At 37.8% G+C, this 17,634-nt stretch overlaps 1 protein-coding gene across 1 annotated transcript in view; it reads right to left on the reverse strand.

Annotated features, from left to right (window-relative positions):
* HEATR4 (HEAT repeat containing 4) overlaps nucleotides 1-17,634 on the reverse strand; it is a 48,595-nt gene that overhangs the window by 14,522 nt on the left and 16,439 nt on the right. Inside the window, 10 exon segments of the mRNA XM_058161963.1 lie at nucleotides 987-1,065; nucleotides 2,734-2,923; nucleotides 3,904-3,973; nucleotides 5,705-5,885; nucleotides 6,591-6,709; nucleotides 7,128-7,232; nucleotides 10,302-10,462; nucleotides 11,869-12,051; nucleotides 14,998-15,144; nucleotides 15,423-15,623. Coding sequence (XP_058017946.1) covers nucleotides 987-1,065; nucleotides 2,734-2,923; nucleotides 3,904-3,973; nucleotides 5,705-5,885; nucleotides 6,591-6,709; nucleotides 7,128-7,232; nucleotides 10,302-10,462; nucleotides 11,869-12,051; nucleotides 14,998-15,144; nucleotides 15,423-15,623 — 1,436 coding nt within the window.

Consider the following 17,634-nt stretch of genomic DNA (forward strand, 5'->3'; position numbering starts at 1 on the left):
CACCATTTACCAATATAATTTGCTCCATTTACAATTCTTGCTATTTCTTAGAATATGGAAGTAGAATAGGGGAAATATGGTTTAAAAGTGAGCTGCTAAACTAAAACAGTTAATAGCTTTTAATTTATATGAGAGTAAGTGTAAAATTGTGCTTCTAACTTTTTTCAGATACTTGTTAAGCTACTTGAAGCTTTGCTAATTTGCCAGTTGCCAGTCAGAGTTGAAATAGCATGGAAAATTCAAGTTATGTTTTTTTAACCACTGTAGAGCTTTGCATACAGCAAATGTTAATTTTTCACTAAGATTCCTGTTTCTTTAGTTCTCCAAGCGTAGTGTGACATAAAGGATATTGGCAAACTAGTAGGTCTTATTCCTGTAGTAACAGATCTCAGTGTTGGGTGCTGTGCAGTCTATACCTCTTATCTTGTGACATATTTTGATACTTTCCAAACGCACATACATCTTTTCTTAGTAAACTTTTATGAACACAAAATATCTCTTGTTTGAAATGGTACTCAGTTCTCTGATTATTAGCTTCTTACATTTGGAGGGATATTGATGAGGTGATGCAAGCAGCAGGATTTTCCTCATTGTGGTATAGTATCTTTTGGAGAATCTGAATACATGTTTGAACTTCTATATGAATGCAATTAAGATATGCAGAAGTCTCTTGCTTATCATTACTTTGGGGGCTCCTACAGTCTATCTCTGCATATAAACCAACAGTTGCTTCAGAACTTGGAATATGGCCATGTGAAATTCATGCTGGCTATCTGAGTGCTCCCGTATGATCCCAAGGCCCTAAACGTAGCAATTAGCACACTTTTACATATTACAATTTCATATTGCTTCAAATTTTCAAAAATTGCCAGTCTTTAGAAATGTGAATAGGGAAATGACAAGTTTCTTTAAGTGTGGAAAGAGCTATGTAATCTTAGCTTCTAAAAAAAATAAAGTACCAGAACATTTTAGATTGTATTTTTTACCTCATTCTTGATTTTTTGGATCATTTCTTGCTCTTCCTCTTGTTCAAAATTGAAATTTGTCACAGCACGACTCACTTCTCTGTTCAGAGAAACAGGCCTTTTTGGAAATCTCAAAAGTCATTTTATTTATTTAGAATGTGTTTACATATTATCCCTCCTCCCCTAGGAGCATTTATTTTTAACTTTGCTGAACACATAGCATCTGATATACTTTTTCTCTAAATTTGAGGCTAGTGCAATACTGCAGAAGCGTCTTGCTCCATTTGTAGTTAAATGTCCAATCCTTCCCCAAATTTAGGAAAAGGCTAATCCCAGAGAAAACTATTCCATGATTAGGCCCACACACTCTTTCAGGTATGTCGGCCTAAATTTCCATCCTTTCAATAGAGCCTGTTGTCACTGAAACCCTCGGATATTAGAAAAATTCCAATTATTTTCTTTAGATATCTGTGTAAACCTAGATGAAATTTTGCTACTCACAAGGGTACCCTTCTAGAATCTCCACATAGCAATAGCATTTAGATTTATTTACCACTTCACAATGCTTTACAGCCCTCTCTAAACGGTTTACAGAGTCAGCATCTTGCCTCCAACAATCTGGGTCCTCATTTTAACCAACCTCGGAAGGATGGAAGGCTGAGTCAACCCTGAGTCAGGAATCGAACTGCTGGCAGCCGGCAGTCAGCAGAAGTAGCCTGCAATACTGCATTCTAACCACGGCTCACTTAGTGCTACAAGCCTGTGCGCAAGTTGTTTAGCAATACATTTCATTGACTTCAGTAAGGAGTAGACGTTTAGTGACAGGACTGCACAGTGTATAAATTGGAAATATTTCAGTTAATAATGCCTATCATGATTTGACTAAAGTGTGAATGGTATTTACTGAAGATCTATTACTGTTGTAAAGGAACCTATATGATAGTCCTCGACTTAATGGAGTCTGGTCCATCATGGTCTTAAGTTGTAACAGTTGTAAAATGAGTCTCCCACACGACCAATCCAATTTTATGACCTTTTTTGTGGCGATCGTTAAGTGAATGCTGCATTCATAAAATGACCACTGTGGTGGTTAAGCAAACACCAAGGTTGTTAACCACACCAATGTTTCACTATGATCTGGTTTTGTAGTAACCAGAAGTAAATGCCAGTTTTTTGCAAAACTCTCGTAAAACATGATCCTGTGACTAACGGAGGCTGCAAATGGCCATACATGTGAGCAACCTACATGCACTCATGGGGGTGAGTGAGCAACTGGGAACTTCAGAACTAATTCATAAGTAGCTCCAGGGAGGTCCATCATAACTTCCAACAATCACTAGGCAACTGGTCATAAATAGAAGACTAACTATAATTGACTAGACTGCTCTCAAATAATAAAACGTTATGGACAGGATTCAAAGATTGCATCAAGTCTTGTCTTGCTTTATAAGCTATAATTAGTAGGATTCATGAGTCACAAACTATGGTTTAGAAATCACAGTTGGCAATACAGGCCATTATTGTCCCATCCCCACTTCCCATTACTATAAAATCAGTACAATGGCAAGGAACACTTACGTTTGAAGAATAAGGGGGTATTTTTTTCAAAGGTGTAATAAGAAAACATGCTGGCTGAAGAATGCTAGAAGTTGAACATTCTACGTATCTTAACAATCGCCAAGGTGAAGAAACACAGTCCTGTAGGATGATCTTGGAGAAGAAACTTTCTAAACACATGAATCATCTTCTATAAAAAAAAGTAACTTACTCTTTTACTTTCTCATTTGGTTCCAGTATCATTCTCATCAGTAAAGTAGCCCGAACAGTTTCATCCTGCATTTTGAGAGTGATGATACTCCGGCAGGCTTCCCTCCGTACTCCAGGATCTTCTTCATAATGAAGGGCCCAGAGAAGAAGGTTTTTTAGGTAGGGACTTGCCTCACCTATCTGACCCAAAGCTGTCAGAAAAGAAAATGATAGTTGCTTTGATGTTTAATGTCAAGAAGGTGAGCTTTTGGTTCTCTGTGATCCAGTATTTGAAATGCAATACATACTTTCTAAAAGTTAAGCCTTTTTATTTATTTATTTATTTTGTCACACAGTATATATAAGCATAAGTATGAAATAACTACAATATATAAGCATATATATAAGAATGAGTATGTAATAACTATATTAATTGGATATAACAAAAGGAAGCAATAGGACAGGAACGGTAGGCACACTTGTGCTCTTATGCACATCCCTTACAGACCTCTTAGAAATGGGGTAAGGTCAATAGTAGACAGTTTTTGATTGAAGCTTTGGGGATTTTGGGAAGAGACCACAGAGTCAGGTAGTTTATTCCAAGATTAACAACTGTTACTGAAGCCATATTTTTTGCAATCAAGTTTGGAGCGGTTCACATTAAGCTTAAATCTATTATGTGCTTGTGTATTGTTTGCAATAGAAACTGAAGTAGTCTTCAACAGGAAGGACATTGTAATAGATGATTCTATGAGTTAAACTCAGGTCATGTCGAAGGCGGCGTAGTTCTAAATTTTCTAAACCCAGGATTTCAAGTCTGGTGGCATAAGGTACTTTGTTGTTTTCAGAGGAGTGGAGAACTCTTCTTGTAAAATATTTCTGGACACGTTCAATTGTGTTGATGTCAGAAATGTGGTATGGGTTCCAGACAGTCGAGCTGTATTCAAGAATTGGTCTAGCAAATGTTTTATATGCTCTGGTTAGTAGTGTAGTGTTTTTGGAGAAGAAGCTATGCAAGATTAGGTTTACAAGCCTTATTCAGGATGTAAGAAGACCAGCTTCCTGTTCTTTTAGTGTCAGACTAGATAAGATTCTCACAAATAAGATAACATCCAAAATTACATTTACAAAAACAATTTATAGATAGGTTCAAACAGTGATAAGAATTCTCAACAGTTTAATAATACAATACCTCTGATGGCAAGAGCTTTGATTTTCCATAAAGGATCAGTCTGCATGATCTTAAAAAGGCATCTTAGTACCTGTTCAACAACAACAACAAAATCTGTTGATTGATATAGAGCCTTATTCATAGATTTTTTTAAAAAAATAGTTATTCATATTAACCAACATACATAATTTATCCCAAATTAAAAGCAAGAACTAGAAAACCAAGACCACAATACACAATGCATAAACAATAAAAGCTTATGAAGGTAAACATACATAATAATGTATAATGACTTGCTAGATAATGATAAATCCCTGACTCATCCTTCTTGCTGAAAAAAATTGCTTTTACACATGGATAATGGATTCACTTAATGACCATCACTGTTGTGACCCAGGTTCCTGGACCCGGACTCCTGGACTCGGATGATTCAGAAAGTGAGGGAGAAGACCTGGCAAGGCCTGCTTCTCTTGGGCCCTCTCCCTCCCTGGCACCCACCCAAAGGGAGGAGGAGGGGCCGGCAAGGCCTGATTCTCCCGGGCCTTCTGATTTGGCAACGCCCCAAGAACAGTTTTGGAGTGATGCAAGACTGCGCAGATGTGACTGGCGCACGCAGCAGAGGAAGCATTGGGACAAGGCCAAAGAATGATGGTCATGCAGTGACATCTGCAGAGACTATAAAAAGGAGGCGGAACTTCCTGGTTTTTTGTCTTGGACAAAGCAGTGAATTTGTGCGGGCAAACTGTATCAATGGAGGGAAGAATATATTCGTGAATAATTCTGGCCTTATCTATAATTTCCTTGTTATCTCCAGAGACTTGGCAGGCCCGTGGGTAGACGTGGCCAGAACATTTATTTATGTAAATAAATTAGAAAAGAAGGCCTTTGACTGACTCTTTGTTGGGAGTATTGGGGGAGGGAAACAGAACAATCACATTCATTTAATGACATGCTGCAAAAAAAGATTATCAGTTTGGGTGCAGCCACATGATGACTTGCTTAACGACTGGCATCACGACTGTAATTCCAGGATCAATTACGGTCATAAGTTGAGGACTATCTTTAATGCATTTAGACCTTCAGCAAATAAACGATATGGTTTAAAAGATAAGGTGCCCCCACTTAGTAATTTGCCCTTTCTTGTATGTATAAATAAAGCCGCATCTACTAGATGATGCCAGCTTTATTCAGACATTGGTGCAAATCCAGAGCATACATTTTACATAATTAGTGTTGATTAGATGGGGCATCAAAAGGCACATTTATTCTAAATAAATATCCAGTGTAGATATAGAATTGCATATCCTGTTATATAATCCAACAAGTTATATATCAGGGGCTATCCACAAAGAAGAGGGAGTCAAACTATTCTCCAAATCCCCTGAGAGCAGAACAAGAAGCAATGGATAGAAACTAATCAAGGAGAGAAGCAACCTAGACCTAAGGAGAAATTTCCTGACAGAATAATTAATCAGTGGAACAACTTGCCTCCAGCAGTTATGAATGGTATAATACTGGAAGTTTTTAAGAAGAGATTGGACAACCATTTGTCTGAAATGGTGTAGCATTTCCTGCCTAAGCAGGGGGTTACACTAGAAGACCTCCAACCTCCCTTCCAACTCTGTTATTCTATTCTATTATATGCAGAAGACTCGTTCTGCTCACAGATTCTCTTTACTAAACTTTCTTCATTCACAAGCAAGTTTGATAGCTCTATTCTTAGACCAGAATAATGTAACTCTGAGAATCTTGCATTCAAGAATGGAATGTATTTACAACTTTGCATACAAATCCTTTATCAATTATTTTAGTGAACACTCACAGTCTCTTCTTTAATCTGAAGTGCTCCGGCTGCCCAGCAAGCTTCTTTTCGGACAGCTACAAAGTCATCAGAGAAACATTGAAGAAAGCCAGGGAGCAGCCTGGCTGTCATGAATTTCAGCCAGCCAATCATAGAAAGAGCTTCCACTTTCTTCCGGCAGTCTCCCCTTTTTAGATTCTCTCTGAGAGGATAAGGATGCTATTAGTGAATGATAAGCTCACTTTATCCAGGGCAAATTTATGCATCCAGGGCAAAATAAAAGGAAATATATTCCTTAGCTTTGAGGACAAAGCTAAGTAATAATACACAACAACTTCAATGCAAGTTGAATCAGCAAACGTATTTGTCCTCATGCTATTAGTTGCTATGTTTAGCATAAATAATTATACATCAATCAAATTTTAGGGATCCTAAAATTTTTAGGAATCCTTTTAAAGAACATTGGGAGACATATGTGCAAGCAAAGGGGTCAAGGGCCTTCCACATCTCATACGTATGACAATTATTTTTTGTTGTCACATTTCCTTTCTGCCATCTAGTGTGTTTCTCAATTTTGGGGAAACATTTTCATGAGGTGCAAGGCTACAGGAATGCAAGAAAGCTATCTTTCCTTGCAGGTAACAGAAATTCAGGCCTTTGTGCATAAAAAACCTTTACACAAAACATGAATATCTTTCTCTTTTTTTCATCACAAAGAACAGGCCATATCATGGTATCGACAGCAGTTTGCCTATAAATATATTAATGTGAGATATCATTTCTCTTGTTAGGATATTATGGGCTCCATAATATGGAGGCAGTTTGTATTCAATGGAGATACCATACCACATCTATTTTGCTAGGTAAAAGTACGGATACCACAGGTATCTGTACTTTTGATGCTCACCTCAGCTGGTCATGGACTTCTTTTCCAAGCTTCAAATGTCCCAAAACCTTGGCAGCTGCCTGGCGTACCTCAATTTTCCAATCTGTCCACATCAGTTGGACAATTTTGTTCTTGAGGTCCTATTTAGAAGACTTTATATAAGTCATAAAGTGATCTCATATAACACACATAACCGTTTTTTTAAACCCACCCTTTTTTATTGTAGAATAAGGTGTCATTTCTGATTTTAGTAGCTCTGCAGGAAACACTTTCAGAGATAACCATATAGAAAGGCCAAGTGCTTCCCTCATACAAAAAAATGTAAAAAGTCCAAAGAGACTACTCTTTGTCTTTGCATAGGGAATAACAGAAGGGAATGTTTTTGATAACCCTCTTGCCAATATCTACCAAAAATATTAGTTCAATTTAAAAACCTTGTGTAAATTATTTTTTTTACGAGAGGTATTTTGTCAGGTAAAATGGAACCTTTTCTGATGCTATCAGAAAAATAGCATCACCAATATTTTTTGCATTTCCAGTTCATGGGATGAAACATACCTGGGTGACGTTCCCTGGAATACGAGACAATGTTTTACATGCCAAAGCCCGATGTATCCATTGATAGCTGTTCAATTCTGATGCCAGTAAACAATGAACCAAACCCTGAAAGCATTCAATTAATAAGAAACCTAAAAATACTCTATAATGTGTTCATATGACATTCTATACATAGACAGGAAGAGGGATTTATAATTCATTGCTCAAAAGGATATAAAGGACTTTTTTTTAATTAAAATATCTTTTTTTAAAAACTTCTCATGATTTTTACAGTATATTGGTATCAAACAGTATATTTATTACATTTATGTACATTTAGTGTGCAAGTTAAGTTTTGGTGTTGAAGATTTAACTTGCTAATAATGTGTATTAATACCACAGTTATTTTTGCTGATTCTTCAAATTCGTTGAGCAATGAAAAAAGGAAAATAAAAGTGGCAAAGCATTTAGTGTGTGTATGTGTGTGCTTTCATATGTAAACTCAAAAACTACTTTTTTCTTATACATAAGGAAAATTTGATTTCCCCAAATGACAGGTTTATTGTAAAATAATAAAGTTTTTGTTGCAATCTGTTATTTAAGAAGAATTTGAAAGGAGTTTTGCAGTTATTTTTAAACTCATATTCATTGCATGTGAAATTGATTACTATTAAAGAGTCATAAATAAAAAACCAATTAAGAAAGAATTTCTAATTTTGCTAATACATTATATGCATAAACACACACAAATGCACAGATATAAAAAGAAAGAGGATGTTATGGCCCGCCAGCGGCCAGCAGAGCTGGCAGCAGAGTCAGACAGTGAGGAGGTTGGGGAGGAACTTGGGCCAGTCCTAGGGGCTGGGGAAAGCTCGGATGAGGACTTGAGTCAGAGACAGAGAGGGAGTTAGACAGCAGTAAGGCAGAGGAACAGCTGGAGTCCGTTCCCAGTGTGCACATGCGCAGAGCTGCCAGAAGACAAGAACAATTAAGAAATCAGGGTAGACTCAGGAATAAGGCCACATCTTGGAGATGATTGGCCCCTTCCATAGCACATAAAAGAGGAGCGAACAGGATATGGGCTTTTGCAGGAAGCAATTAGTTCATCTCGTTTCAAGATTGGAAAGTTCTGTTCATGACTCTAGTAGACTCGGTGCCAAGTTTGGCCTTGGTCTGCATTTGGAAATTGGTTCTCTGGCAACGTTCCAAGTGAGATAAGGTAGAGGTTGATAAACATTCCTGTTTGCCAAAGCCTTATTGACTGTGAATGAACGGAATTCACAGTCGTGTTAATAAAAGAGATTTTACCAGGATTAAGACTTTGCTTCATGCTTTCTAAGGAAGCCTAGGTCAGAACATAGGAAAGAAATTAAGAAATTAAGAAATGTGGATATTATATATTAGTATCTGATAAATTTCCTATTAATTGAATGGCTGAGCTAAGATAACTTAATACAGTGGTTCTCAACCTGTGGGTCGCGACCCTGTTGGGGGTCGAATGACGATTTGCCAGGGGTCGCCTAAGACCATCGGAAATATGGGAAGTATACTTGCGAGTCGAAGAATCGTGCTCTAATGGTTGACTCCACAAGCCAGCTGCAGGCTCTTCAAATCGCTAGCCGAATTCGGCTTCAGGCGCGATGAATTAAAAAAGCGAGAAATCTGTGCTCTGATGTCTCCGTCTCAAGCCAGCTGCAATCACTCCCAATCGCTAGCCTAATCTGGCTTCAGACGCGATAAATTCAAAAAAACAGTTTGCTGCTTTTCCCCCCCCTTCTGCGGCTGCTGAGGTGTGCTGAGATCGCTGCCTATCACACATAATTTTACGGTTGGGGTCGCCACATCGTGGGGAATTGTATTAAAGGGGTCGCAGCACTATAAAGGTTGAGAACCACTGACTTAATAGAAGATAAATGGCAACACTTTTGAATTCTAGGCTGATACACTGCAGCAAAAATTTATTCCATTGGTTTAAAGCAAAATATCTTCCTTTCTACACTAGGTTTGCTGTCTCTTTCCCCTCATCCCAAACTAGTTTAATCTGAAAGTAAAGGGAAGAGGAAGAAGAAAACAAAAGGAAGGCACATTAGACACCCCGATGAATGAAAATAGGAACTGCAACATTACTGTAGCCTGGCTCAAAACTGGAAGCAGAGAGATGTTTTGAAAATGAGCATTCCATGTCCATATCATAAAAACAAAATATAATACAACAACAGTATGATGACATCCCACAATTTTTTGGAGCTACCTGATTGGTGAGGTCCCAAAGGCAGGCTTTGTAGATGGCAACCATTTTTTTTTAACCTTTTGAAGAAATTGGCCATAGTGATCTTTTCTACAGCATGCATGTGCCAAGAGCCTAAACATTGGTAAAATCTCCTTGAAGCCTGATATTCCCTGGTGGCCTCCCACCCAAGCCAATTCTATTTTGCTTGTAAGCTCAACAAGAAAGATGAGGTGTTGCCCCTGCTGACACACTAGTGCATAATGTGTGCATCCAGTAAGGTAAAGGTTCCCCTCGCACATATGTGCTAGTTGTTCCCGACTCTAGAGGGCGGGTGCTCATCTCCTTTTCAAAGCCAAAGAGCCAGCACTGTCCGAAGACATCTCCATGGTCTTGTGGCTGGCTTGATTTAAAAAATTTTAATTTGCTTTTATGGGTTTTAAATTTTTGTAAATTTTTATAGGGTGTTACTGTATTTTAAATTTTTGGCCAATTGAATAAGTTTTTTAAGGGGTGTTCTTAATATTATATGTACTGTTCTCTTTGTATTTTATTCTGGCTGTGCACCGCCCTGAGTCCTTCGGGAGAAGGGCGGTATACAAATTAAAATATTATTATGATGATGATGATGATGATGATGATGATTAAACGCCAAAGGCGCGCAGAGCGCTGTTACCTTCCCACCAAAGGTAGTCCCTATTTTTCTACTTGCACTTTTTACATGCTTTCGAACTGCTAGGTCAGCAGAAGCTGGGACAAGTAAAGGGAGCTCACCCCGTTACAGAAGTACTAGGGATTCGAACCCGTGAACTGCTGACCTTTCGATTGACAAGCTCAACATTTTAGACACTGAGCCACCGCATCCCTCATGCATCCACTAATGATGGGCAAATTGATTCAGAAATCCTTAGCAGACATACCAATCCTGTGCTTCCACCACATTCTTCTTCCTGAGTGTTGATATTTACCGTGTGTTTGCTGAGCCGTGCTAACAAAAGACATGCCTGTTCTTCTGAAGCATCGTCATTTTCATCAAAAATCTGAGACAGAATCCTTTTCACTACCTGGAAACTGCTAACTCCTTCCAGTGCTAGAGCTTGAGCTGCTGCCCAGCTGTCTGCAGAATTACCTAACAAGAAAATGAAAATAAATGCAGAATTCCCAAAAGATTGCTTAAATAAGGTAACTATTCAGCATAAAAATATTTTTTTTTTTGATAAAAATACAGTAGTCCTCAACTCATGACCACAATTGAGCACAAAATTTCTGTTGCTAAGTGAGACAGTTGTTAAATGAATTTTGGCCCCTTTTATGACCTTTGTTGCCACATTTGTTAATTGAATTGTTACATTAGTAATACTAATTGTTAAGCGAATCTGGCTTCCCCATTAACTTTGCTTGTCAGAAAGTCGCAAAAGAATGATCTCATGACCCCGGGACACTGCAACAGTCATAAATGAGAGTCAAATTGAAAAGCATCTGAATTTTGATCATGTGACCTTGGGGGACACTGCAATGTGAAAAAGTCATAAGTCACTTTTTTCAGTGCCGTTGTAACTTCAAATGGTCACTAAATGTATCGTTGTAGGTCGATGACTACCAGTACGTCATTTGATCTACTCCTAAAGAAAGCAATGTAATCAATCCTGTTGCTTTTGAATGGAGCTTAATGATGTACGGGAAAGGCACAGAGTCTTTGGAGGTGATTCATGTCCCCATTTCTCCTTTAGCTGGATGAGGGTCCTAGTCTACACAGAGTAAAGCAAATGACCTTACAAGAGAGATGCAGGAACCATTACTTAAGCAAAAGGGGGCTAAGCTTTTTTTAAAATCCAGAACAGTGAGATAACATTCATTAGCAGCTCGGGCAGACCCTTGTCTGATTCAATGGAGTATAGGAAGGAGGTGAAGGTAGTCAAACCTGTAAGATTCAGGTATCATAGCCTATCTCAGTAAAAGTTGTGTTAGCCTTACTATGGAGTTGATTTCCTGGCCTAGTCTGCCCAGTAGGCCTGACATCAAATTGCAAATTAGATTGAGCAGGACCTCCTTCTCTTTCTTATAGGTCAGTGAGGCATATACGTGAGTTACGTGTGACTGTAATCTCTTTGTTTTGGGCTTTAAAAATAGGTAATGGTTCCCGCATATCCCAGTCAGGATCACTTTCTTGATACTCTTCCTAGCTTAGCATATATCCAAATACTGTTTACTGAAGAAACAAATTAGCATGACCAATAAAGGAGAATATTGGGGAAGAATATCAGGGAATATTCCGAGAATATCAGGGTTGACATGCGGGGTCTTTGGTGCTCTCTGAGCTTGGTTGTTTTCTTGCAGATGTTTCATTACCCAAACTAGATAACACCATCAATGCTAGTCCTGAACTTCATCAGACTAGCATTGATTATGTTACCAAGTTTGGGTAATGAAACGTCTGCAAGAAAACCAAGTTCAGAGAGCACCAAGGACCCCTCAATTATCATGGCTTTATGGATTAGTGTTATTCATAGAGGGAGAAAAAAGATTTTTACTAACCATCTATCAGAGCTTTCTTCATGATAGACTGTGCTTCTGGATTTGGTTTCCACATGGCATAGAAGCATACTGCAGCTGCCATTCGTACATGTGCATCCGTGTCAAACAGAGTTTTTTGCAGCAAGGGTTGTATTTTTTCCGGTAGATCCTTAATTTCTATGTCTTTTGTGAAAGCATCTAGTCCTATTATTGAGGAAATCAGCACATGTGCATGATGAAACAATGCCGGATTCTAAAAATATACTTATGGTAGGTTAAAAATTAATAATTAGTTTTATAAATAAATTGCTGCGAAGGTTTTGTAGTTTTTGAAAGATTTTTGCTTTCTAACGGTTTCAGAAAGGTTTTGAAATGTGCCTTGCAAACGGCATGATTCTTTTCAGATATAATGGAGAGAATTAAAAAATAAAATGAAGTAAGTCATTGTGCGTTGAAGATCATTAAAATATTTCTTAGCTAAACTTTGGAATGTGCATCCCAAAAATAGAAGAGAAGAGAAGAGAAGAGAAGAGAAGAGAAGAGAAGAGAAGAGAAGAGAAGAGAAGAGAAGAGAAGAGAAGAGAAGAGAAGAGAAGAGAAGAGAATAGACAGAGTTGGAAGGGACCTTGGAGGTCTTCTAGTCCAGGGTTCACCAACCTTTCGGACCTCAGAGACCACTAAATTCCTAATTTTAAATCCCATGGACCACTAATATGAATTTTTAAAAAAGATAAATAGTATTTAGTGCAATATAAAAAATGCAAATAATTTTTCTGCGGACCATCAAAATTTTCTCACAGACCACCAGTGTGGTCCATGGACCACTGGTTGGTGATCACTGTTCTAGTCCAACCCCCTGCTTAGGCAGGAAATGCTACACCATTTCAGACAAATGTTTGTCCAATCTCTTCTTAAAAACTTCCAGTGTTGGAGCATTCACAACTTCTGGAAGTAAGTTTTCACTGATTAATTGTTTTAACTGTCAGGAAATTTCTCCTTAGTTCTAGGTTGCTTCTCTCCTTGATTAGTTCTTGTCCTGCTTGTCCTGCTCTCAGGTGCTTTGGAGAATAGTTTGACTCCCTCTTCTTTGTGGCAACCCCGGAGATATTGGAACATTGCTATCATGTTTTCCCTAGTCCTTCTTTTCATTAAACTAGACATACCCAATTCCAGTAACCGTTCTTTATATGTTTTAGCCTCCAGTCCCCTAATCATCTTTGTTGCTCTTCTCTGCACTCTTTCTAGAGTCTCAACATCTTTTTTATATCGTGGCGACCAAAACTGGATGCAGTATTCCAAGTGTGGCCTTACCAAGGCATTCATGTGCATTAATTGTAGTGGGGCAAGAGAATAGCATCATTATTTATTTATTTATCAAATGTATATACTGCCCACCTCACCATCTAAGAGACTTTGAGTAGTTTACAAATAAAACCCATAAAATCCATACAAAGATAAAGTGAAAAAGACACATTAAAAAGACGGATGGAGCACCCTCTAACGACCAATCATTTCAATTGTTGCATACCACTGTTGGATCCCCATGCTAATTGACAGAGTCAGGTCATCATTATTATTATTTATTAAATTTCTATGCTGCCCATCTTCCCTAGAAGGTAACTCTTGTAGTTCAACAATAATATATATATTTAAAATGTTAGAAATCCAAAGTCAGTTACTAGCGTATTTGTTTTAAATCCTCAACTTTATATACTGGAACTTCTGGGGCCAGACAACCCATTGATGTGACTTAATGGCTGTACTTGCTTATAACAATAAGCCAAGATTTTTAAACTACAATCAGCAAGGGTGATTCACATAATAGGCTGATTCACAGTCACAAAAACAATTAAGTATATTATAGTTCAATATAAAATTCAGCATTCTTCAAATTCTGGATATATAAAATCCTATGATGTTACTTCATTTTGTAAGACTCTATAAATCTCTCCTAAGATTTCATGACATCTAATGCAAGAAAATACTTTTTAAAAGAACTTACAGAATGTTTCAGCATTCTTGCATGACATTTTGTAAAATGTTGCTGTTCTTATGCAAAATCTCAATATCATTTGGGATATCTTACAGGAACTTGCTGAAATTTTGTAAAGTTTGGTAGTTTTGCAATATTTTAAAACAGGTTAATTTTGATTTAATTTAGGTTACTTTACTGATTTATCTCAGGGTTAAGATTAAATATGAACTACCAGATCAGTAAAAGGCATTTCCTTTCATTGTCCTGATATAAAAGTACATTTAATCCTTGACTTATGACCACAATTGAGCCCAAAATTTCTGCTGCTAACCCAGGCAGTTGTTAAGTGAGTTGTGTCCCATTTTTTGACCTTTCTTGCCACATTTGTTAAGTGAACCACTGCAATTGTTAAGTTAATAACATGGCTGTTAAGTGAATCTGATTTCTCCATTGACTTTGCTTGTCAGAAGGTTGCAGAAGGGAATTATCTGACCCCGGGACACTGCAAGCATCATAAATATGAATTGGCAAGCGTCTGGATTTTGATCACATGACTACGGAGATGCTGTTGTAGCGGTAAGTGTAAAAAACAGTCATAAGTCTCTTTTTTTCAGTGCCGTTGTAACTTTCAACAGTCACTAAACAAATTGTTGTAAGGCGAGGACTACCTGTAGTATCAAATGCATACAGAAACCTAATTGTTTTCATATATGTTCTGTATCATCCTCTTTTAACAACCCCATAACCCCTTATGGGGTGGAGTTTGGGCAACTGAATGGAGCTGAGCGTTTACTGGCCAGATGCCTTTCCTCTTGCCAATGAGGAGTTACTTCAGCAGATATAATCTCAGTGTGCCCAGAGAGAAAAATATGTACCTCTACCTAGGATCAAACTCACAGCCTCCTGATTATGAGGCGAGAGCTCCATCTCTAGGCCACCGCACCACTCTTCATATGTATTCTATATGATTGCTTGAATTACTAATGAATGGTATCATCCAATAGGTTCAGTTAAGCCTTCTCTTATGTATAAATGGATGGAACTATAACCCAACTTGTCTAGGAAGACATCAGAGTACTTGAATCAGTTACTGTTTATATCCCAGCAGCTGTAGTATCTAATAATTCTCAACAAATATAAGTGAAATGATAGAAATTTCCATCCAATGCATCTACCTGACTCCTGACTTGCATTTTGGACTTTACAGGGACGCTCAAGCACAGCAGAGGCACAGACAAGTAGACCATTGATCCGATTTTGAACATGCAGGTCAGCAAGGTCTACAAGTATCCCTTCTATAGTTGCTGTCTGCCAATGAGGATCTGAAAGTAGAAAAATACCATAAAAAGAACGTTGGAGAGGATATTTGTTTCTATACTTTTATTCATTAAACATGAAAGTCAGTCAACTGAACAGTTAAATTATCATTATTATTATTATTATTATTATTATTATTATTATTATTCAAGTAACCCCCTCATAACAGGTTAGAGGGGATTCGACAATTATTAATGGCAGCAGTCAAAACAGAAAACTGACAGTTAATTTAAATGGGCTATAACAAATTAAAGCCAGAACTAGAGTAAGAGTATGTACTTACCAAATTTCCAGGCAGCTTTCCATTGTTCCAACATCGTTTTACGAATACGAACAGTTTCAGATACACTCTCTTCCTGTTTAGTGCACAGATCTCTTTCTCTTTCAGTTGGGTCAGGTGACTGCATTTCATCCACTTGGGAAAAATCTTCAATAAGAGTGGGAAGTGTTTTCCAGTGGATCATTCCTTTCTGTACTTTTTTAGCTGATCCAGAACAATTTTAATGAAAGCTAGTTAATAATTCATTCATATTAGTTCTTGTTTGCAAAAGTGATGAACAAAAATAAATATTAATGTCTAAACAGCAAATTTGACTTTTCCCTGGCTCACTTTATATCAGCGGTTCTCAACCTGTGGGTCGGGACCCCGTTGGGGGTCGAATGATGATTTGCCAGGCGTCATCTAAGACCAACGGAAATATGGGAAGTAAACTTGCGAGTCGAAGAATCGCGCTCCAATGGTTGACTCCATAAGCCAGCTGCAGGCTCTTCAAATCGCTAGCCGAATTCGGCTTCAGGCGCGATGAATTAAAAAAGAGAGAAATCTTTGCTCTGATGTCTCCCTCTCAAGCCACCTGCAATCACTCCCAATCGCTAGCCTAATCTGGCTTCAGGCGCAATAAACTTAATAGGGGAGGAGTCTCCGCTTTAATGCATCCGTCCTCAAGGCAATTGCAAGCAGTTCAGATCGCTAGCCAATACAGCTTCAGGCGCGATAAATTCAAAACAAAAATAATTTTATGGTTGGGGTCGCCACATCGTGGAGAATTGTATTAAAGGGGTCGCCACATCGTGGGGAATTGTATTAAAGGGGTCGCCACATTGTGGGGAATTGTATTAAAGGGGTCACAGCACTATAAAGGTTGAGAACCACTGCTTTATATAGTGAATGATTACGGCAAAATTTTAAATGATCCCAGTGGCTTTTGTATTATTCAGAACAAATAGGTAATATCTGGATAGAAATGTTATTTACACACATTCAGTGAATATAGGTAGTCAAATCATATGGAACTTAAAGCAATTTTTTAAGCTGTGAATGTTGGGGCAGATGCTTTAAGGAGAGAAGGAAAAATGGAGAGTTATTTTAAGGATTCAAAGGATAAAAGTGAATTACATAATAATAAATAATGAAACTCTGATAGATCAAATCAGGAAAACAGATGGAGTAACATGGAAAAATCATTTTGAAAATCCAGGGAAGAGTTTTACATAATTAAATTATTATTTAATTTATTATGAATTCAATTATTTACATAATTCAAGTATTTACATTATTAAATAGTAGTTTTTCTTCTTTCCCATCCTGACCGCCTATCTATGGAACAGACAAAAAAAACCACACAGTTTTTGTGAGGAATTAGATTTTTTTCCCATGCAAAACTCTGTTGGTGGCAGAGCAGGCTACTTCACAATTGGTGGGCTGAAAATTTTTATCCATTACATGAGGCAAGCAGCATTGTACCTAGAGAAAATCATGTGATTATAGCCTCACCCTGACTGCAAGACTTCATGGCACCTGTTAAAAAACGGGTGGGGCTTCAACGGAATAGCTGCAGCCATCTTGACTTTTGTGATCCCGCTTTCTTCTATGGGGAACATTTAATCTGTATCAGGATATTTTCTTTGATTAAAGGAGAAAAGTTATATCTAAATCTTTCTCTGGATATAGGTAGACTTATGACTGTAACTGAGCCCATGCTTTCAGTCATAAGCCATGACAGTTGTAAAGAGGGTAATCCCATGACTGCACTTGATTTAATAGAAGAACAGAAGGACTTCTGTTTTAGGACTCCTTTGTGGCAGTCATTAAGCAAACACCATGGTTGTTAAGCAAACGCCACAGTCATTAGAACATAGAAAAACAGGGTTGGAAGAAACCTTGGTAGTCTTCTAGTCCAATTACCTGCTTGAGCAGGAGACCTTATACAATTAGGGGAACCCATTATTCAGGACCATTTTTTGCCCAAATTGGAAGTAAACACTGGTTTCTGGGGAAAAAACCCTCATAGTTTGTAGCCATTTGACCATGGGGTGCTGTAAACAACCATAAATGCAGGCCAATTATCAAGTGCCCAGAATGGTTCATATGACTACGGAGGTATAGACATCAGAACTTTGAATTCAGGTCATTAACCGAAGATTACTTGTAATTTTAAGAAGGTATGTTGGAATATGATTAGGAAATTTTGTGAAAGAGAAATAATAGAACTTGG

This window comes from Ahaetulla prasina, chromosome 1 (genome assembly GCF_028640845.1).
Source record: "Ahaetulla prasina isolate Xishuangbanna chromosome 1, ASM2864084v1, whole genome shotgun sequence".
Lineage (NCBI taxonomy): Eukaryota > Metazoa > Chordata > Lepidosauria > Squamata > Colubridae > Ahaetulla > Ahaetulla prasina.